Below are 24,598 nucleotides of genomic sequence, written 5' to 3' on the forward strand. Positions count from 1 at the left end.
TATGGTGCGAACACCCCTATCGCTATGTATGGTGCGTACACCCCCATTGCTATGTACGGTGTGTACACCGCCATCGCTTATGTACGGTGCGTACACCCCCATTGCTATGTACGGTGCGTACACCCCCATTGCTATGTACTGTGCGTACAACCCCATTGCTATGTACGGTGCGTACACCCCCATTGCTATGTACGGTGCATACAACCCCATTGCTATGTACGGTGCGTACACCGCCATCACTTATGTACGGTGCGAACACCCCCATCGCTATGTACGGTGCGTACACGCCCATTGCTATGTACGGTGCGTACAACCCCATTGCTATATACAGTGCGTACACTGCCATCGCTTATGTACGGTGCGTACACCGACATTGCTACTGTACGGTGCGTACACCGCCATCGCTTCTGTACAGTGCGTACACCGCCATTGCTATGTACGGTACGTACACCGCCATCGCTTATGTACGGTGCGTACACCGCCATTGCTATGTACGGTGCGTACCCCGCCATCGCTTATGTACGGTGCGAACACCCCTATCGCTATGTACGGTGCGTACACCTCCATTGCTATGTATGGTGCGTACACCGCCATCGCTTATGTACGGTGCGTACATCGCCATTGCTATGTACGGTGCGTAACCCGCCATCGCTTATGTACGGTGCAAACACCCCCATCGCTATGTACGGTGCATACACCGCCATCGCTTATGTACGGTGCGTACACCGCCATTGCTATGTACGGTGCATACCCTGCCATCGCTTATGTACGGTGCGAACACCCCCATCACTATGTACGGTGTGTACACCCCCATTGCTATGTACTGTGCGTACGCCGCCATCGCTTATGTACGGTGCGTACACCCCCATTGCTATGTACGGTGCGTACACCCCCATTGCTATGTACGGTGCGTACAACCCCATTGCTATGTACGGTGCGTACACCCCCATTGCTATGTACGGTGCGTACAACCCCATTGCTATGTACAGTGCGTACTCCGCCATCGCTTATGTACGGTGCGAACACCCCCATCGCTATGTACGGTGCGTACAACCCCATTGCTATGTACGGTGCGTACACCGCCATCGCTTATGTACGGTGCGCACACAGACATTGCATATGTACAAGTCATTCCCCGTGTACGGGACGGACGTTTTCCGTACAAATCGTAAATCGGAAAGCCGGTCCGGATCGTACTAGTACGGTCGGACTGCATTTTTACGATTCGTACGGAAAAGTGTCCGGGTACGTGTCGTACAACTTTTCCCAATCTGATTCGTACGGATAGGGCTGATCCATATGTACTTTTTGCCGTACGAATCGTACTTCACGGGTCGGACGTGACTTGTACGATTCGTACGGAAAAAAATACGGATACGAGTCGTACGGGATAAAAAAAATACAGGATCGGAATCGGCCCCTATATGTACATAAGCATATCCATAACAAACTGCTTAAGTGGGAGTGAAAAATAAAAGGCTGTGGGACGAAGACAGGGTACCCAAGACTGTACATCCTCCATAACATGATGGATATTCTGCTGTCTGATGTCAAACCTTGTACGGCCATTGTAACCTTAGAAATAGCTCTGCTATCTGAAGCTGAACCAGTGTAAGATCTGCACCACTCTGAGGGTAGTCCCTTACTGTATCAGATGCACTATATTGTATATACAAATATTGCACACACTACAACGCTTTGAATCACTGACAAAATATCGACTACCACAATATCAAGGTACAAAAATATCGTGACAAAAATATCGAAGTCAAGAATATTGACATCCTATCTACATCATGGTAAGTACAAAAATATCGAGAGAAAAAAATATCGATGTCTAAAATATCGTTACAAATATTTAAAAAATTTAAAAAATCATAACTAATAGATATAGGGGCCGATTCCAATCCTGGAAAAAGGCTGTACGAATCCTTGTACGGAGCGTTTTCTCTGTACGACTCGTACCCGGTAAACTTTCCTTACAACCTAGGAAGTACGATTCGTACAGAAAGCCTCTTTCCGTACGAATCGTACAAAAGACCGTACGGGTAAAAAAAAACAACGATTCGGATCCGGAACAGCCTGTACGTGACGTCCGGACGTATTTAAGCAGCGGTTTCCAGCCCAGCAAGTACGATTCGTCCCTACAGCACTCTGTATGGCTCTTTTCTTACGGGAGCCAAAAACAGCCGTAAAAGGTCATACGTGATGTTCTCCGCGGTACGAGTCGTACTTCGACACGTTCCCAGGGGTACGAGTCGTACAGGGGTACGAGCCGTACATATGAATCGTACAGGGGTACGAGTCGTACAGGGGTACGTGTCTCACAGGGGTACAAGCCGTACAGGGGTATGAGTCGTACATACGATTCATACAGGGGTACGAGTCATACAGGGGTACGAGCCGTACAGGGGTACACGTACATATGAGTCGTACAGGGGTACGAGTCGTACAGGGGTACGAGTCGTACAGGGGTACAAGCCGTACAGGGGTACGAGTCATACAGGGGTACGTGTCGTACATACGAGTCGTACAGGGGTACGAGTGTACAGGGGTACGAGCCGTACAGGGGTAGGAGTCATACAGGGGTAGGAGTCGTACATACGAGTCGTACAGGGGTACAAGCATACAGGGGTATGAGCCGTACAGGGGTACAATACAGGGGTACGAGTCATTCAGGCATACACCCCATGCGTTGTGTATGTACAGACGGTGCGTACATACATGTTGTTGTAAGGTGCGTACATATGCATGGGGGGACCTGTACGACTCGTACCCCTGTACGACTAGTATGTACGACTCATACCCCTGTACGACTTGTATGTACGACTCGTACCCCTGTACGACTCGTACCCCGGGAACAACTTTTCCCGGGATACGAGTCGTACAAAGTTTGCTTCGTAGCGGGTAAAGTCATTCCTCGTGTACGGGACATTTTCTGTATGATTCGTAAATCGGAAAGCCGGTCCGGATTGTACTTGTACGGTCGGACTGTATTTTTACGATTCGTACCGCAAAGTGTCCGGGTCCGTCTTGTACAACTTTTCCCGATCCGATTCGTACGGATCGGGCCGATCCGTATGTATTTTTCCCGTACGAATCGTACTTCACGGGTCGGACGGGACTTGTACGATTCGTACGGAAAAAATTACGGATACGAGTCGTACGGAAAAAAAAAATACAGGATTGGAATCGACCCCATAATGTTAAAATAAATTAAACATATACATATAAAATATAATATGTATACTTAATAATAATCATATAATAATAATTTTTTATAACTTAGAAATTGTTAAAAACATTTTATAAATTATAAATACATATATACACATACAAAAATAATATAAATAAAAATATAAAAAATATATATAACAAATTAAAAAACTACAATATTTTTAATCTTTTTAAAATAAATTATACACAACATTAACTAAAACAATACAGCAAAATATTGGATAGCAGAAGGAATAAAATTAATATTCCAACGCCAGAGAGTGCAACAGTAGGGAAAGTGTTGGATAGCGCAGGGGTAAAAATAACTATTCCAACTCCAGAGAGTGCAATAGTAGGGAAAGTGTTGGATAGCAAAAGGGTTAAAATTAAAATTCCCACTCCAGTGAGTGCAACAGTAGGGAAAGTGTTGGATAGCGTAGGGGTAAAAAGTACTATTCCCACTCCAGTGAGTGCAACAGTAGGGAAAGTGTTGGCTAGCGTAGGGGTAAAAATAACTATTCCCCCTCCAGAGAGTGCAACAGTAGAGAAAGTGTTGGATAGCGTAGGGGTTTAAAATGACTATTCCCACTCCAGTGAGTACAACAGTAGGGAAAGTGTTGGATAGCGAAGAGGTTAGCATTACTATTCCCACTCCAATCATTGCAACAGTAGGGAAAGTGTTGGATAGAGTAGGGGTAAAAATTACTGTTCTCACTCCAGTGAGTGCAACAGTAGGGAAAGTGTTGGATAGCGTAGGGGTAAAAATTAATATTCCAACTCCAGTGAGTGCAACAGTAGAGAAAGTGTTGGATAGCGTAGGGGTTATAATAGCTATTCCAACTCCAGAGAGTGCAACAGTCGGGAAAGTGTTGGATAGCGGAGGTGTAAAAATGACTATTCCCACTCCAGAGAGTGCAACAATAGGGAAAGTGTTGGCTAGCGTAGGGGTTAAAAATAACATACTTATCAATTAAATATTTTTTTTTTATTAAATAATGAATTAATAATACATTAACAATCAATGAATTATAATTGCCAATAAAATAAAATTAATAATTATTTTAATAATGTTAAATTACTTCCCACCCTATTCCTCAATAAACCCTCAACCCGCTCCGCATAAAAATTAACACAACTAATATAATTATCAATTAATCAATTAATAAAAATTAATTACCAATTAATGATTAATTAACAATACATTATTTATCAATACCAATAAATAATAGTTAATACAAAATAATTAGCAATTAATAATTAATTAACAATAAATTAATTATAATACCAATAAATATTAATTAATAATTACTTAATTATAAAAAATTACTTCCCACCCTATTCCCCTGTAAACACACAACCCTCTCCTAAACTAAATTAACACAATTAATATATTTATCAATTAATAAAAATTAATTGCCAATTAATAATTAATAAACAATAAATTAATTATCAATACCAAAAATAAAAATGATTAATTAATTTATTATAATTAATTTACTTCCCACCCTATTCCACTATAAACCCACAACCCGCTCCAATAAAAAATTAACACAATTAATATAATTATCAATTAATCAATTAATTAAAATTAATTACCAATTAATAATTACTTAACAATGAATTAATTATCGATCCCCATAAATAAAAATTAATCATTACTTAATTACAATTAAATTACTTCCCACCCTACGCCCCTATAAACCCACAACCCGCTACGGAGCTAAAATGCAAAATGTAATTAAAAATAATTCATAATTTCTAAAAATTATGATTTCATTTACTATAATTAAATTATTTCCCACCCTATTCCTCTATAAACTCACAACCCGTTACAGCACTAAAACGCAAAATTTACTTTAAAAAAAATTACAAACTTCTAAACATTTAATACATATATTTAAAAAAAATACAAAACATAACAAAACTTGTGGAAGACATACATATAAAATGCATACTAAAATACATAACACTAACATAAACATCGATATTATTAATATCGATATTTTTGCTATCGATATTACTTACTTCGATATTAACAAAAACGATATTTCTTACCTTCAGGTCGATATTCTTGTCACCGATATTCTTGATGCCGATATTCTGTCCCTTCGATATTTAAAACTCGATATTTATGTAGGTTGAAGTAAAAAACTCGATATTATGTCTGTGCACCCAACGCTTTAACCTCTATATTGAGAGGTGAGTAGAATGCAAAGATTTGGAATCCAGAATAGTAAATATATGCTTACCTTGACAATGTATTATTAGGCACTGAAGTGGATGAGATATTTTTCTAGGTCGATATTAATACTCTTGATGTAGTGCTACACAAGCTCTCTGAGGATAGCACCCTGAGAGGAGCGAGCCTGGAAAATCTACTCGACCTGGGGTTGACTACTCTGCCTGAGGCCTGAGCCTGTGAGAGTCGGGTAGAATGGCTGAACATTTACCTGGAAGGGGCATATGGGAAAATGAAAGGACGATAAGGATTAATGTGGACGAGAATGCTAGATATATTTTGAAAATAAAGAGCTATGCTAAATTACAAATTACTTGAATTGCTGGTAAACATATGCCTTTTTGATCATATTTTAGGGGAATTATGCTTTAACACACAAATGTATCTATTAGAGCACTGAGATGACTGTGATAGAATTCATGTTGAAACGGGGAAAACTAAAATAGGATTTGGGCAATAAAGTTAAGGCTCTGCAAACATTTTTGATTATGGAAAAATATTGTTTAAATAGTTTCAACATTATTATTAAAGTAATTATTATCAGATTATTAGGCGGACAACAGATTGAAATGTAGATTGGTGAATTTTTAGGAAATGTTTGTGGCAGGAGTGGGCCTTCTTATCAAAGACGTAGGCACTCCTGCGCATGGTATTAGAGACAGACGCATCGCTGCTTTAAGAAGGATAAGGTGGGCGAACCATGGTAGAGATGATATAGGAGGCAGTAAATATCTGTCCCTACCTTTGGCTGGGAGGGTGCAAGTATCCGCGGGATCTTTTCAAAGTATATTAAATCAGAGCGCACGCATGCACGAGTGCAGTCCAGTCGAGCAGTCTGTCATTGTAGACAGAAATTGCCATTTGTGTGACATCAGCGCCCTCACATTGACAATAAGGGGTTCGTGATTGCTGCGTGGACACGCCCATAGTGCCGCTCATCGATGATTTTACTATTTTCATGACCTGTCATTCTAATGTTGCAGGAACAATACGACCTAGTCCACAATGCAGTAATCCAGCTTTTCAAAACTCATCTCGACAAGATTGCTTCATCATCAGGACCTGCAGGTGAAGAGGTGAGCGTGTGAGTTTATCCTCAGTATCAGTACATTGTTCATGTTCCAATGTTCAGGAGCCGGGGTGGGGGTGTGGGGGGGGAATCATTGCACAATATTGTAATAACCAATGACTTGTGAAGGCTTTGAACGTATGGATGCAGAATAATTGTTTAAAATTGAATACCGGGAAGACGGCAGTAGTTACGTTTGGAGGGGATACGTCACTTTGGAACTTAAATTGGTGGCCCGCGACAGCAAGACCATGCCCCCAGCCTGTAAAGAAGGTAAACAATCTTGGAGTCCTGATTGACGACCATCTTTCCTTACCTGACCAGGTAAATAGTATTACCACTTCCTGTTTTTATACTCTTAAAATTCTTAGGAAAATTCTTCCTTTAATTCCCATGTCCTTGAGGAAAATGGTTGTTACGGCATTGATTCTGTCAAAAACTGATTATTGTAATTCACTCTATATTGGAGCAAAAAAAAGTGTGATCCAAAAACTCCAGACCCTGCAGAATGTGGCGGCCCGGCTACTACTGGATCTACCTAAATTTAGTTCCATTAGCCAAATTACTCGAGAACAACTACATTGGTTACCCATATCCGCTAGGATCCAATTTAAATCAATGTGTGTGCTACATAAGAGTCTGCATGGGATGGGACCTTTGCAGATAGGCCAATACTGCAAGCCTAACACTCCACTGAGAAGTTTACGCTCTGCGTCGGCTCACCTGCTTGTGGTTCCAAGAGTAAGGATGCTGAAGTGGGGTGGCAGAAGTTTCCGGTATCTGGCCCCTAAGTTTTGGAATACTATGCCTTTGCATCTTAGAATGCATAATGATTTGCTACAGTTTAGAAAGGGATTAAAGACTTGGTTATTCACATGTATCCCCTCGATGTCTTAAGTTTCTCTCCGTTTTAATTTAATTTAATGGCAGCAAGCGCTAAGACGCCACGGCAAACATGTGCCCTACAAAAACCTATTTTCATTTCATGAAGCTAAAACACGTTGAAACAAACATGGTCTGGTAGGATTTTCTGATAGTCATATTTATACATGTTTTTTCTCTCCCTGAGTTACTTACATACAGAATTATGGAGACGTTGCATGTGACATTGTTCTACTGCTATTTTGTCTGTAATGCTCCAGTACTAGAACTATGTACATTAAAAAATGCTTTTCGACACCTCTCTACCAGTGGAGTAAGGCAGAATGATGGGCCTCCCCTGCAGAATGTGATGAGGGGCACTGAATCTCCCACATCTCACAGATATCCATTGGTCTTGGGATTAATGGGGCACTCTAAAGGTTAAGGTGCCCCCTGAGGGGTTGGGGCCCCCATGTCGAAGGGACTGCAGGGGGCCTGCTTCGTGCTCCCTACAGGCAGCTCCAACAATGTATACAATACTACACGGAGTTGGGTTTTTATCAGCCTTTGCTCATAATTAAATGGCTTTTTAAGTCAATCTCGGTTGCTTGCTGTTTACTGAATGGCTTTTCTTCCCATACTGTGTTTGTTCCACCCATGGGCATAGCTTCTTTATCCTTGCTTTTGATAAATTGCATCCTGCCACTGCAGTTGTTGTTTACCACTCAGTGGGAATGCGTGTCCTTTTTCTTTAGAGTGTACTTGCATGCTTGACCTTGCCCCACCCCTCAACCAGACATACACTCCTCTCCCACAATCCCTGCTGCTGTTGCTTTGCGTTTCTCTAGATGCCACCCTTGTTGAGTCGCTGCACTTTCCTGTACCTCTCTGTTTCCCCTTTTCAGCTGTCAACTACAGGCTGCTTTTAGCAGTCTGCTGTCAAAGACCTATTGTGGACAATGGCAATACAGATAGTAGGCTTTGGGCTATGTCATTGCTTATTATTGGTTGCCTTTCTTATCAATCTCATTTGATTGCTTTTTATTTCTATTTTTCCTTCTTCCTCTTCTGTTTGTCCCTTCCTTGGAGCATAATGTCTTTACCAACCTTTTGACTGCATGACCTGTGTCAATTTGATGCTCACATTCAGAGAAACACTTTCCTTTTTCTTTCAACACTCCCTGCCATGCTCTCTCCCTTGTGTTTCGCCACTCAAATCTCCTGCACACTCTGGGGCCGATTCCGATTCCGGCTGCAAAACGAACCAACCAACACGGACCCGGGCCGAATACCGACCGACACAGACCAGCGCCGTACGATGCAACGTGAGTGAATTACAACCGACACGTACGGAATACAAGCCGTACGACCGAGCCGTAGGGAAAATAGTGATCCGGCCGGAAAACCGACGCGATTTTCACCGACAGACACGAACCCGGAATGAACCCGACCGACCCGTACCCGTGATGTACGATTAGCGCAGTACGATGCAATGCGTGTAAAACCAGACCGACTCGCACGGAGACCAAGCCGCATGACCGACACGCACAGGCAACCCGGCACACAAGCAATAGAGACCGCCACAACCGATGCGTACCAAACACAGAAGATAGGCAGCGTGAATGAGGCGGAGAAGCCCGCACGAGACAACAGCAGCGTCCGTTTCCGTCACATGAACGTCTCCTTCATGCCTACAAAACCCAAAGGAAAAAAGACAAAAAAGGACCAAACAAGCAATGACAAAGCCAATAAATACCAAAGGAAAAAACGTGGGACAAAGACACACCCACAACTCCAACTATATAAAGGACTACAATCACTACCATCATCCCTTGCAAACAGGTGACACAGCCAGCAGCAAACACCAGTACACAGCAACCACAGACACACTCATAACTCACCCATCACACAACTTACACACCATCAGCACCTCATACAAAAGCACACACACATACACCCAGCAAAACCAACACAAAACCACCCTCACTTGCACCCTCATACACACATCCCTCACCACCACCACCCATCACCATGCCCCCAAAGAAGAATCCAAAGTTCACAGATAGTGAGTTAGAAGTGCTGGTAGACGAGATCATCAAAGTAGAGCCACATTTCTTTGGTACATTGGTCCAAAGGACCCCCATCTCACAGAAAACCAAGATGTGGGCGAGGATTGTCGACAAGGTGAACGCTCAAGCACCAGCAAGGCACACAAAGGACGATATCCAGAACAGGTGGTATGATGTGCGCAGGAGGGTCAAGAAACTCATCGCCCTGAATCAGTGCACCGGCGGTGGCCCTCCTGCCAAACCAGTCTACTTCAGGACCTGGGAGGAGAAGGTGCGGGACATCCTACCACCAGAGAGCGTCCATGGCCTAACAGACATCCGAGAGCCTGGTGAGTACACAAACAACATACCCAAGATTGTGTGGCAATGGGACAGTAAAACCATGCACCACAAGCAAAGCTACACTAACCAATAGATAATCATACCACGATGTGTATGCCAGTCAGACAAACACAATACCTGCCATCTCATAGTGACTGGGAACTGTGTCATGACATGCACCAACCCACAACCAAATAGAGCAAGCCAGTGGCACAAAGCCAAATAGACCCTGCCAGACAGTTTGCCACCACAAACACACCACCTCACAGTGCAGCTGACTGTCAGGAAGGAATAGTGGGGATGCAGGTGAAGTGAGTGTAACCAAAAGCATGATGGGGCCTGTAGTCACAGATAATGCTCCCCGTCCTGATTGGCCCATCAAGACCTCCCTGAAACATGCCCACATCACAGGGAGTGGAAAATGACTGACAAGATGGCTGACACTGGGTCCTGCTGTGGGGAGCACAAGGCCCTGCTAGGGCTTGTGTGCCAATCAGAAGCAGGACACCACTGACTGACATCCTGAAAGACAACTTGCACGCCCTACAATGGAAGCACGTTTCATGATGGGAAGGAGGACTGACAGCCCTGACCATACTTACCAGCATGTGGAGACACACACCCCTCAACACAAACTCCACACAACTCACCGGGTACAATGCATTGGCACACACCTCATTGCAATATCAGCAAAAGATACCCTGTACTGGGTGCTGCTGTGTGAAGCACAAGGCCATGCTGGGACTGGTAGCCAAACAAACACCAGGATTTCACAGTCAGCCATCTTGCCATTGATGTCGCACCCCCTCACAGGGAAGCAGAGTCAAGAGGGAGGAAGTATGGGCATGCTGGGAAGGGGTGTAGCCAAGAGTTTGATGGGAGTCGCAGTCACAGACAATCTACACCCACCCACATAGCCCAGCAAGCTCACACTGAACCATACTCGCGTCACAGGGAGTGCGAAGGGACTGACAAGATGTCTGACACTGGGCTCTGTTATGGGGAGCACAAGGCCATGCTGGCAAATGGCCAACAACAAACACCAGGACTACACAGTCAGCCATCTTGCCATTGCTGTCACACCCCCTCACAGGGAAGCAGAGTCAAGAGGGAGGAAGTATGGGCATGCTGGGAAGGGGTGTAGCCAAGAGTTTGATGGGAGTCGCAGTCACAGACAATCTACACCCACCCACAGAGCCCAGCAAGCTCACACTAAACCATACTCGCCTCACAGGGAGTGGGAAGGGACTGACAAGATGTCTGACACTGGGCTCTGTCGTGGGGAGCACAAGGCCATGCTGGCAATTGGCCAAAAACATATCAAACTCTGTCTGTGACAAGAAGGGAAAAAGCAGTGTACATTCAGGCATCTGTTCAAAAAGTAGAAAATGTCATGTTTGTGAACCATCGATGCATGTAGAAACATAACTCACATTGTGTGTCTCTTCCAAACACAGGTGGTGCTGGGCACCCAGCACCAAATGATGAGGATACCCAGTCCCAGACTCTGGCGGACACTGAGCTCTCTGGTCTGACTCTCTCTCTGTCCTCTTCGGATGACGACGACCAACCTGGCCCCTTCGGTGTGAGCCATCATACAGCACCAGCAGCATCAACATCTGCACCCCCTGTACCCACGCCTCCAGCATCTGGACACCGACAGGGCACCCCCGCCAACACAGACAGACCATGGCCAATCAACACCCACAGCACAGGGACAGAGGACCCCCCGGAAGCTACAGCAAACACTACCAGCAACACCACCCAAGGGGTCCCAGTCTCACCTGTGCGTTCCGCTGCTGGTCCTGCCCGTGTGGAGAGGGGTGCTGGGAGGGGTGGGAGGCACAGGGCGCGCCTTGCAGAGGGGTCTGGACTACATGATGACCCCCACCTGGCACGCATCTTAGATGTGTACCAGGATAGCACCGGAGGATTTGGCCAGGTAGTGGGGATCCTCAAGGACATGCAACACAAGCAGGTCGCCCACCATGCCCGCATGGAGGCCAAGTGGGATGACATTACTGCGGTGCATCGGGACATACTCCAATGCCTCTGCCAGATCAACACCAACCTGTCCACACCCCCCTGTGTGGCCACAACAGCTGTCGCAACACCATCTGCCAGCGCCACAGGGAGGGAGGAGGACTCTGGCGGAGAGTCCCCTGCACCGCAGAGGCCTGCACATGAGGATCTCTCCCCGGAAGAAGAGGGGTCGTCTGAGGAAGGACATGTGAGAGGCAGATGAACCAGCACATACCCCAGGGCCTCTAAACCTGTTCTGGACAATGTCCTTTGTGCGCAACCCGTTCACCTTGTCCAATCGCACACAACTCGCCCACATGACATGGAGGGTTCATGTTGGGCCAATGTAGCAGATGATTGTGGACTTTACTCTGGACATTTCATCTACCAGCACTTCCAACTCCAATGTGAACTTTGGATTCCCAAACCAATGTACAGCACCCACCATCGTGTGCAATTCCCTCACACATGTTTGTAAATAAACTCACCAGTACACCATACTTGTCTCTGTTGTGATTCCAACTTGTCATGCTCAGGGAGATGTCGATCTGCTACACAACACAGTGCATGCCAAATACTGCAACAATGTAACCAACGTAAGGTGAGTCATGGTGATGTGACACATGTGAGGGAGACACACCACTATGGCAACACAAAACATACTCACCATGGCCATGTTACTCATCATACACAATGATGTTGACCTGAAACGCATTGGCATGCACAGACACAACACCAACCCCAGTCAGTGGTAACAAGTCCACAGGTGAGGTAAGCAAATGTCACTCAGATGTGGGAAGACAGACAACGCACATGAGAAAACGTAGGACAGGTTCATTACACATCAGCAACACGTTTATTCCACAATAGTTGCACAGTAATTCTACGTAACAGTGGACACACGCTCCCAATGTGTTGGAGAATGGAAGTCCAGGAATGTGTGGTACAACAGTTGATAGGAATTGTCAACTTCCACACTGGTGTTGGCTTCTGTGTGTTGGGGGCCAGTATTGACCAAACAACAGGCAAAGTGCCCTGGGAAGGACAGACACAAGACACAGTCAAAAGCACAGAAGAACAGGAGAGAAATGCAATACGGATCACTGACGAAATATCGAGAAAGGAGAATATCGAATTGCCAAAATATCAAAGTAAAAATATAGAATGCCAAAATATCGAAGCCCTATCTCCAAACAGGTGAGTACAAAAATATAGAATCCAAAATATCGTTGTAAAAAATATAGTTAGTCAAAATATCGAATTTTTTAAATGTCTTAAAATGAATGTAAAATTAATGAAATAATACATATAATTAACTGAAACATACTTAAAAATACTTAAATTACTTTAAAAGTAATAAATAATTATTGTAAGTAAAAAAAAAAATATATACATATATATTAATGTAATATTAATTAAAAATATGCAATATTTTTTGCGTAGGATAGCGGGCGGGTAAAATTTACTATTACCACTCCAGTAAGTGCAATAGTAGGGAAAGCGTTGGATAGCGGGAGGGTAAAAATTAGTATTCCCACTCCAGACAGTGCAATAATAGGGAAAGCATTGGATAGCGTAGGGGTAAAAATTAATATTCACACTCCAGAGAGTGCAACAGTAGGGAAAGCGTTGGATAGCGAGAGGGTAAAATGTACTATTCCCACTCCAGTGAGTGCAACAGTAGGGAAAGCGTTGGATAGCCTAGGGGTAAAAATTACTATTCCCACTCCAAAGAGTGCAACAGTAAGGAAAGCATTGGATAGAGTAGGGCTAAAAATTACTATTCCCACTCCAGAGAGTGCAACAGTAGGGAAAGCGTTGGATAGCGTAGGGGTAAAAATTACTATTCCCACTCCGGAGAGTGCAACAGTAGGGAAAGCGTTGGATAGCGTAGTGGTAAAAACTACTATTCCCACTCCAGAGAGTGCAACAGTAGGGAAAGCGTTGGATAGTGGGAGGGCAAAATTTACTATTCCCACTCGAGTGAGTGCAACAGTAGGGAAAACGTCAGATAGCGTAGGGGTAAAAATTACTATTCCCACTCCAAAGAGTGCAACAGTAGGGAAAGCGTTGGATAGCGTAGGGGTAAAAATTACTATTCCCACTCCAGAGATTGCAACAGTGGGGAAAGCGTTGGATAGCGGGACGGTAAAATTTACTATTCCCACTCCATTGAGTGCAACTGTAGGGTAAGCGTTGGATACCGTAGGGGTAAAAATGATTATTCCCACTCCAGTGAGTGCAATAGTAGGGAAAGCGTTGGATAGTGTAGGGGTAAAAATTACTATTCCCACTCCAGTGAGTGCAATAGTAGGGAAAATAATTTAATATTTTATTTAATAAAAATATATATTAATACCAAAAAAAATATTAAAATTAATTACCAATCACACAATATTTAATAAATAATTAATTATAAATACCAATATTTTTTTATTAATTACCTATTAATAATTAATTCACAACCAATTAATTTTCAATACCAAAAATGGATAAATAAAATTTAATTAAATGGTGATGGAGGGGTAGGCGCCGTACCCACGCCCTCAGAGTGTGGGTACGCCCCGTACCACCATTGGAGTGGTGATGGAGGGGTACGCGCCGTACCCATGCCCTCAGAGCGTGGGTACGGCGCGTACACCTCCATCACCACTCCAATGGTGGTACGGGCCGTACCCACGCCCCCACAGTGTGGGTACGGCACGTACACCTCCATCACCACAACAATGGTGGTACGGGCAGTACCCACGCTCTGACGGCGTGGGTACGGCGCGTACCCCTCCATCACCACTCCAATGGTGGTACGGGCTGTACCCACGCTCTGAGGGCGTGGGTACGGCGCGTACCCCTCCATCACCACTCCAATGGTGTTACAGGCCGTACCCACGCTCTGAGGGCGTGGGTACGGCACGTACACCTCCATCACCACTCCAATGGTGGTATGCGCCGTACCCACGCCCTCAGAGCGTGGGTACGGCCCGTACACCCTATGAATGCGGGGTTAGGGTCCGTCCCACCCGTACCCCTACGGCACCAGTACAGAATGGATACACGGCGTACACACGCCACGAATGTTGGCATAGGGCCTGGTGCAGCATATAAGCAGTATATTGGTGTGTGTGTATGCACAGGACAGCAGTGTACTGCACCAAGGGGGCGGGTGGGATGGTGGGTGAGTGGCTGCAGAGGACTCCCAGCAGTGGACAGAGACATGGGGGTGGGTGCCAATCACTCCCAGCAGTGCCCAGACATATGAGGGGTGGGTGCAGAGGCCTCCCAGCAGTGCCCAGACATATGAGGGGTGGGTGCAGAGGCCTCCCAGTAGTGCCCAGACATATGAGGAGGGGTGGGTGCATATCACTCCCAGCAGTGCCCAGACATATGAGGAGTGGGTGCAGAGGCCTCCCAGCAGTGCCCAGACATATGAGGGGTGGGTGCAGAGGCCTCCCAGCAGTGCCCAGACATATGAGGGGTGGGTGCATATCACTCCCAGCAGTGCCCAGACATATGAGGGGTGGGTGCCAATCACTCCCAGCAGTGCCCAGACATATGAGGGGTGGGTGCCAATTACTCCCAGCAGTGCCCAGACATATGCGGGTTGGGTGCAGAGGCCTCCCAGTAGTGCCCAGACATATGAGGGTGGGTGCAGAGGCCTCCCAGTAGTGCCCAGACATATGAGGGGTGGGTGAGGGGTGGGTGCAGAGGCCTCCCAGCAGTGCCCAGACATATGAGGGGTGGGTGCAGAGGCCTCCCAGCAGTGCCCAGACATATGAGGGGTGGGTGAATATCACTCCCAGCAGTGCCCAGACATATGAGGGGTGGGTGCCAATCACTCCCAGCAGTGCCCAGACATTTGAGGGGTGGGTGCAGAGGCCTCCCAGTAGTGCCCAGACATATGAGGGGTGGGTGCAGAGGCCTCCCAGCAGTGCCCAGACATATGAGGGGTGGGTGCATATCACTCCCAGCAGTGCCCAGACATATGAGGGGTGGGTGCAGAGGCCTCCCAGTAGTGCTCAGACATATGAGGAGGGGTGGGTGCATTTCACTCCCAGCAGTGCCCAGACATATGAGGAGTGGGTGCAGAGGCCTCCCAGCAGTGCCCAGACATATGAGGGGTGGGTGCAGAGGCCTCCCAGCAGTGCCCAGACATATGAGGGGTGGGTGCATATCACTCCCAGCAGTGCCTAGACATATGAGGGGTGGGTGCCAATCACTCCCAGCAGTGCCCAGACATATGAGGGGTGGGTGCAGAGGCCTCCCAGCAGTGCCCAGACATATGAGGGGTGGGTGCAGAGGACTCCCAGCAGTGGCCAGACATATGAGGGGTGGGTGCATCATCCTCAGATGACCACAACTCCATGGGTCCATGAACGCATCCCCAATGTGCGACTATGTTGAGAGTGCCATATCAACACATCACAGACAGCAGTGTCCCACTCCCATGAGGATGGATGTCATTCCCCCACTGCATGACACACCACATGTGGGTGCGATGACAAATTACACATGCATACCCACCCCTGGCGGTTGCAGCACAATACACACACTGAGATCATGTCACAAGACTGTATAGTTATGTGAAACCCACTAAACTAAGAGAGCCAAAGGGAACACACACTGTCACACACATTCCAGGACTGATAGGAATGTACAGGTGCTGGCACAGCCACCAAGTTGTTGTCTCCCATGGAAGGAATAGGGTGGACTTCCCACAGATACAATGCCCACAATTGTCAGTCAGGTGACCAAATACCCTGCAGAACAAGTACCATATGTGTGCTAGGCTCGGAGTACACACATGCATAGTGTGGAAAAGGGACCATTTCCCCATGGAGGCATGGCAACATACTCTATACACAAGTACAGTGACTACCGAGGATGGCACAGACGATGCAGCCGGACACATTGCTGAGCAGGCATGGACATAGTTGAAGGGATCCATCAGCCACCAAGGGAATGTAGACACAGGTCAGCACAACAATGGTGCAACTCCCTGCAGGGAAGATGTCAGGTGCTACAGAGGAAGGAACATTCCTTGGGACAATGTCTCAAAACACAAAGAGCATACACGACCAAAGAATCATTGCAGAGACCTTGCATTGCAGGGTCCACCCCATGAGCAGCAGACTACTACATTTCCCAGATAACCAACACATGATCACCACCCCAACTCATGGAGCATCAGCACCAACATCAATACCTGAAAAGCAATCGTGTGCTAAGTAAAAACAAAATGCTTTATTCAGCATGAAAACAAAAAGTAGAAAAGGACACTATTTACAAAGGCCATAGGCCAGTCCAGACACGAAGTCCTGGGGGGGGGGGACACATGGCCACGCGTCTCCCCTAGCTTGCCTGCACATTAGATACCTCTGGTTGATCGACTGGGGTGGGGCATCATGTGGAGAAGGACCAGGCACCGCAGGGACAGGAGGGGGTAGGGCAGGTGTTGGGGGTGCAGGGACGGACGACTCCACCACAGGGGGTGGTGCAGCGCCAAAGGTGGAGGTCAGTATTGCGCTGCACTCGTCCGCAAGCTCGTCCAGTGTCTCCCCTGCACCCGAAGGAACCACAGGCCCCAAGGAGGGGGGGGGTCGGAGGGATGGGTTGCAGTGCTACTGGGGGATGTGGTGGACAGGGGGGGACTCAACTCCCCTACCCGTGGAGTGCCTTGCCCATTTGCGCACAGGTGAAACAGTGGGGCTGAGGCCCAGCACAGCCAAGTAGGTCTCCTTCTCAGACTGTGGGGCAGGGGAGCCGAGGGGAGTGACATTGGAGGGACTGGGGAGTGAGGCATGCGGACTCCCACTGTGGCTGCGTGTCTGCCTGTGTGCCCTAGACCCAGTGGGTGTGCCTTCTTCACCCCGAGTGTGCGTGACAGGAGGTGTGCGCTTGCCCTTCCCTGTTGGTGTGCTGCCTGTGTCTGGTGTGGTGCCTGCCTGGGAAGGTGTGTGTGTGCTTGGGACAGGAATGGGAGTGGGTAGTGTGGATGGCGCAGGGGTAGGTGGGGGGACGAAGCGCTGCAGGAGACTCACTGCTGCCGTCAGTGACGAGTCCATGGACCTCAGCAAACATCCGTTGGTCAGACATCGCTGATGACATGTCCTCCATGTACGACACCATCTGTGTCAGCAGTCTGGTGTGGCCATGGAGGACAGTCAGGATCGATGTCTGCCCAACCTGCAACTGCCGCTGAATGTCCACGGACTCGGCAGTGAGGGCAGCAGGGGAGACAGGGGCAGGGGGTGCGGTGCCTGGCACGAAGGAGACACGTTGTTGCCCTACACGGACAGAAGGGACCCGAGCAACTGGGAGGGCGGTGATGGTAATGGAGGGGGCGGTGACAGTTGTAGTGCTGCTGCCAGCTGTTGGAGCAACCTCCGCCCCCTCAGGGAGTTCAGCCTCGGACCCGTCTGCGTCGTAGTTGGTGGTGGTACTACCCAGGTCCTCTGCCGCACTCCCCTCGCCCTCCGTGCCACTTGATGCTGCCAACTCGCCAGGAGTGGTGGCACTGGTGCTGGATCCCTCCTCCACATCCATGCAGGTGTCTCCCTCGATGTCCCCCGATGATGCTGTGGGCAAGGTGAAGAGACAGGAAATAATCAGTCACCTGTGTACATCTGACACATGAGTCCAAACTAAATAGGTCACAGTGCATATCATGAAAAGCATCATGAGGAACATCTAGAATACCTAGCACATATGTAAGCCCTGCACTCCCCAGTTGGTTCACCCAACATGCCCCCTGAAATAATGAAAATCAGGACACCACAGCAAATAACTGGATATACAATTATACAGAGAAGCTAGTGTCTGTGAACAGTGGAGCACAGGCAGACCATGACGGCATGCCACCTCCTGGTCACTGTGAACGAAATAGTATTGGTGCACCCAATTGCAAATAACAGACGCCAATGCTGAAGGGGTCCCCACACTCATAGACCTGTGAGTATTGGAGAAAAGCACAAGTAATACTATCTGATCCATTGGGAAGCACAAAACTTTACACAATTGACATATTTGGAATGTGTGAATGTCCCACCTGTGGAACAGAACACACATGTGCATGAATATCAGAAGTCACACAAGGAGGTGCACACAAAACTACATTTACACAGTCATTGTATGAGCTGGCCGCCTAATGCCAAGAAGCCAATGTTAAGAAGAAATGTGGTATCAGGAAGTACATATACATGGCACCCCGGTGGTCGTGATGACTTGACACCGGTAAGTTGGCATCAGCAACAACCAAGGACTAACCCAAATGCTAACACACTGTGAGAACATGGATATGTATAATTCCAAAAAACATTTTGGACAGAAATGTACCCATGTTCTAATTGTGCCAGCGTCTTCCACAAAAGTGCAAAAGTGGTACTTGTGCACTCCCTTGGGAGACATCTGCCATGCAGGCACATCATTGTCCTTCACAAAAATCAAAGTGAAGCATATAAACTATTGGGACATGTTGACAAGTGTAGTGAGTGCCAGGGCACATGACTTCTTGAATAACAACTTAAAACATGCCACCTGTCACATGGCCATCCGTACCATGATGACACAGTTGGCAACACATCTGACACACTACCTGTCATGTGGAGTGGCACACATGTCCAGACACAGGACAATGCATTAGCAAATGGCCCTGAAATTGTGTTGGAATAAGGAGCACCTGCACTGAGGAGACACCCTGATGTGAACGAAGAATGTCCACACAGATGTCAGCACACACAGACCAAACCACATAGCATCTGGAGCACACACCCGTGCCAATAATGGATGAGCAGGAAACATGTTTTTTAACTTGTGACACATGCTGAAAAGCACAAACATGACACTCTGCACAACATGCCTGGGTCACTGCACGTTGAGTGCCTGTCCAGACAATCATCACACACTGGTCAGACCTGGCAAGGAGACATAAGGTTTGGACATGCAGTCCTTGCCCGCAAAAACACCCCATACCTGAGACAATGTGATTGAGACAGTTCAAGAAGTGACACCTCTCAATCTGGGTTTAATAAAAAGTGCATCGGGAAATCCTAAATGTACTCCACATCACCTCGTGAGGCTGCCAACACATATTTGTGACAAAAAACCTCAACAGGTTGTTGTACATAGACACACAGGCACTGGCCAGTGTGAGGATGCAGAAGCAAAATGGGGTCAGCCTGTACAATGGGCAGATGTAGCACACTTTAGATAAATACAAATGAGGCCAGGGAACAATGCCACAGAGGCAAAACTATGCTGAACACATTGAGAATGGGCACAGTGTTGGTATGACACACATTATACCGAGGCAAGGGTGTCTTAGGGTACTGTAGTGGGCACACTGCTCCATGGTCCTGGAATTATCTGACTGTAACATGAGCTGCCGTCCCGGCACTATGCATATCTCCCACTCATGCACATCATGTCTGAGGCCACAACATCGGTCATGCATGCTGCAAGTCTGTTCATTTGAACACTCACACTCCTATGTTGAGACTCAGCATCAGTGCCAACTGATATGGACCCCCAAATGACTGAACAGGACAGGGCACAGGCAAGGTAACAACACATGTCTCCGACCCCACCCCCACATGATGCAGACAGCAATGTGCACTTGGATTAACTGCCAGCCTAGATGACCATGTGCAATAGTGATTACACACAGACCAGGGAACACATGTCAAGGAGGGGAAAGGAGGAAGAACAGCAGCGGATGACTTTGGGGAACAGAAAATGCAATGCACATATTAACCCTGGCAGTGTATTCATGCGACTGAGCACTTCCCAAAGCTGGTGACACACAACAAACACACATGTACCTACCCCCTTGCTGCTGCTGCTTCGCCTGTAACCGCCTATCCATGTCAGGGAAGACCACCGCCAGGACACGCTTTATTTGGTGGGTCAGGTGCCGGCGCCCGCGGTTCTTGCCTTCTGGTGAGTCCCCCAGCAGGACCCGGGCGATCCTCCTGGTCCAGCACCGGATGTCCTGCCAGCGTTTCCTCACCTGTGCCAGGCGCCGACTGCGACCCTCCACGGAGATCACGGCCCTGACGGACGCTTCCATATCTTCCCCTTCTCGTAGGCGGTTACCTGTGAGGATGCCAAAGTGAGAATAGATCACTACACCTGCTCCATGTCACAGAGACACACATTAGAACATATTTGATTTGTTGAACAGGGCATAGTATGCTGCAAAATAATAGCACCTTTGCCTCCTCCATGCAGCTGTGGTGCAACACTCCACATAGACACTCACCCACATGACAAGGAACATTCACACACATCAATGTCCAGATCATTTGGACACTCTCACCACAGCTCAACTCAACTCACACACATCTGTGGGTACAGTCACCTGTCACACGGGGGGAACACTGAATCACCTCAGGACTATAGAACAAGAAGGGCCAAGAGGATTAGCTATGCTGAATGTGCCATGCAGCATGCAGTGAATGTCACAGTAAGCACAATGCAAGTGAGGAGTGCACACATGAACCACATCATGCTCTGCATGACAGACATGAGCCATTCCCCCCCCTGGGACCCACTCTAAACCACATATCATGTCTGTCACACCTGGACACAATGCCAGAAGTGCCAGTCACAAAAAGAAGGGGCACAGTCAAAGGTAGCGGAGTCAGCACTCACCTGCTCCCCTGGTCTCCCATACAGGCTGGGGAACTGTGGGAGGATGACGTCCAGCAACGCCTCATTCTCTTCCTGTGTGAATGGCTGGGCCCTCTCCACAGTCCGTGACATGGTGCCAGAGGAATCACAAGCAGCAGCAGTGGTGTTGAATCAAAGGTTGTGCAGGCAAGTGCCCTCTCATGGGTTCTGGCTGACTTATATCTGCCTTGCTGGCCTATTCCAGTAACAGGAGTACAGAGTGATTGGTCAGACTCATTTGCATCCTACGTTTCCTCCAATCCCTTTAAACATACACCAGTGACAGCATTAGCATTTTTTCAAATTTGCAGCATCATGTCAAGTCAACAACCACTTTGCAACAATGTATAATGTGGCCAACTGCTTTTTCCAGGCCACATGATGGAAAAATGTGATCTTTAAACTGGGTATCCATGACAACCAGCATGCATGTAGGCCCTAATACTTGTCCCTTATGTGTCCCCATTGTAATTTTCAAATCCCCACACAGGTACGGTGAGTTTCACACGTACCCCTAGGGCACCACTACTCCAGTGATATGGCCCGTACCCGCGTGTGTACGGCCCGTAGCACTATGGTAGTGTTTGTGTAGGCGTACGCCATAGTGCTACGGGCCGTACACACACGGGTACGGCCCGTAGCACTATGGCGTACACCTACGCCAACACTACCATAGTGCTACGGGCCATACCCGCGTGTATACGGCCCGTAGCACTATGGTAGTGTTGGCGTAGGCGTACGCCATAGTGCTACGGGCCATACCCGCGTGTATACGGCCCGTAGCACTATGGTAGTGTTGGCGTAGGCGTACGCCATAGTGCTATGGGCCATACCCGCGTGTGTACGGCCCGTAGCACTATGGCGTACGCCTACGCCAACACTACCATAGTGCTACGGGCCGTACACACGCGGGTACGGCCCGTAGCACTATGGCGTATGCCTACGCCAACACTACCATAGTGCTACAGGCCCTACACACGCGTGTACGGGCCATATCTCCATGGCGTACGCCTACGGCGACACTCCCATAGGGATAGGACCAGTGTGTACACGTACGTGTGTACGGTCCGTACACACACGCGTACTCCTACCCAAACCCCATATAGTGATACGCCCTCAGAGCGTGTGTACAGTGTGTTTCACATCTTACACTGGTGATAGGAGGCGCACAGGAAAGGAATGGAGGTGTCTGACTCGCACAAGGAGTGCTGATGTCATTCCACACATTTTAGCTGACACACTCAATTGACAACTAGCATGGTGTCAGCCTTATTCATGTAGAGTACATGACCATGCATGCGGATGACTATGTTTTTCCTGACTTTTTTGTGTGTCTCTCATCGCCAGGTAGTTGCGCATGCTGTCTGCTCGTGGCATCGTTGTGCTCCTGCTATTCCTCATGAGTAATGCAACGTGTGCTGAATCAGCGTTACATGCACGGACATGGTGAAAATTCTCCTTTGGGTAAGGATTGCAGCAAGGCATTTTGGGTGTGGTAGTTGTTTGTAATGTGTGGGCACTGCTCCTGTGCAGGTTTTGTTACTATGCATACATGTTGACTCACCATGGGGCACATGACATGTAGCATGACTCACATGAATTGATAGTCACACTTCGTGACAGTCATCTGTTATGGGATTGTGGTTTTTGATGAAGGCATCAATGTGTGTACAACTTCCCTCGGAAACATACGGGAGGCTACGGGTGGACATATTGCGGGACATCCCCATAAGAGGCTCAATGGGGAATTGCAGCCTCTCCATGTGCAGCAGGGGATGTTTGGCTCACCCCCTTCACTTGTGTGCCACTCCCATTGATTTACAGCATCTGTGGTGCGAAGGGGGTGTCCAGTGTAGGTCCCACATGTTAATCCAAAAGACCTGTGAGTCTGTTAATATTGATGCATTTCCATAGGTGTGAGCCTGAGTAATAAAGGTGTTCCTCAGCCTCCAAGGTGCTTCATCTCTGTCAATGCAGGTCTCTTGCCACTGTGCATGCGCCATCTCTGGCATGGTTGTCAAGGATTGTGCATATGAGTCTATGTGTAGATTAGCAACCTGCATGCTGTTCTACATGTATTTGATTCTCTATTGTGCATGAAGTCCATGGCTGTGTATGTGTTTTGGTATGTTGGTCCCCACAACGGGCCTTCAACACCTTCTGGGGTGTGTTTCCTGTGCGCAGCTTGGCCTTCAGTTTCATGATCCGGTGTCAGTCATCTTTGGGGATTGTGCATCCTTTGTCTCTGGGTGTGCCATTGAAAACCGGTCACTCCTTCCTTGACATACACCTGTTGCAGTAGTCCTTTCTGACATCCTAGTCTCTGTGTGGAAATTGTGGCATAGTTCCCAGGACATGCCGCCTGCTGTTGTGTTGCAGCCACTGCAGCAAGGGCACATGAAGTTTCCTGATTTGGCAACACACACACATCAAAGATGCTCCTCCCTTCCTCCATCAACCCATTCATTTGGCTGTCATCAGCTTGTCTGTGCCACAGTTGCGGCCACGCGGTGCCAAAGGCTGGACCGTCTGCACATACAACGTGCACATTGCACGAGCCTCATGTCCTTGCATGACCCACATCACACTACAGTCTGATGTTGCAGCCACCCTCCAAGCAATGTCCATCCACACATCTGCCGCCAGCTCTCAGGCATACACTCAGCGCACACACAACACCTTTGCATGATGAGTGTGCAACTCCGACTGCCTACACAGCGCTGCCATGCCTTCCAGGCCCTGTCACACCCACCAGGTCATGTCCCTCCTACTCCCCACCGGCTCTGTACCCCGGCAAGGCCATGGGAGTGGGACTCTAGGCTTCTGCATGTAGTATGCTGTCGTTGTGAGGCACATGGCACAGGTATCATCTCTCAGCGTGTCAATCTACAATGTGTCCAGGACCCCCCTCTCTACAATCACATGCGCACACAACCTCATCATCAACTCGTATGCCATTGACAGCCAGGTGCTCCTCACCCTCACCAAGGACGCAGACATTGCCAGTTCCAATATTCTAGATTGCGTGAGATCCATTGATGAATGGCAGAACAGCAGCCACCTGAGGCTGGACTTGTACAGGACTGAGGTCAACATCTGAGGATTGTCCCCTTACAGCTGGGTCAACTGCTTGTGTCC

The 24,598-nt window shown here is 47.7% G+C and overlaps 1 protein-coding gene across 1 annotated transcript in view; it reads left to right on the plus strand.

The window, feature by feature from the left end:
• LOC146871999 (tyrosine-protein phosphatase non-receptor type 22-like) overlaps window positions 1-24,598 on the plus strand; it is a gene marked incomplete at its 5' end in the record, with an annotated part of 539,519 nt that overhangs the window by 293,740 nt on the left and 221,181 nt on the right. Inside the window, one exon of the mRNA XM_085650221.1 lies at window positions 6,439-6,531. Coding sequence (XP_085506347.1) covers window positions 6,439-6,531 — 93 coding nt within the window. The remainder of the gene's footprint in view (window positions 1-6,438; window positions 6,532-24,598) is intronic.

This window comes from Triturus cristatus, chromosome 1_1, assembly GCF_964204655.1.
Source record: "Triturus cristatus chromosome 1_1, aTriCri1.1, whole genome shotgun sequence".
Taxonomy (NCBI): Eukaryota; Metazoa; Chordata; class Amphibia; order Caudata; family Salamandridae; genus Triturus; species Triturus cristatus.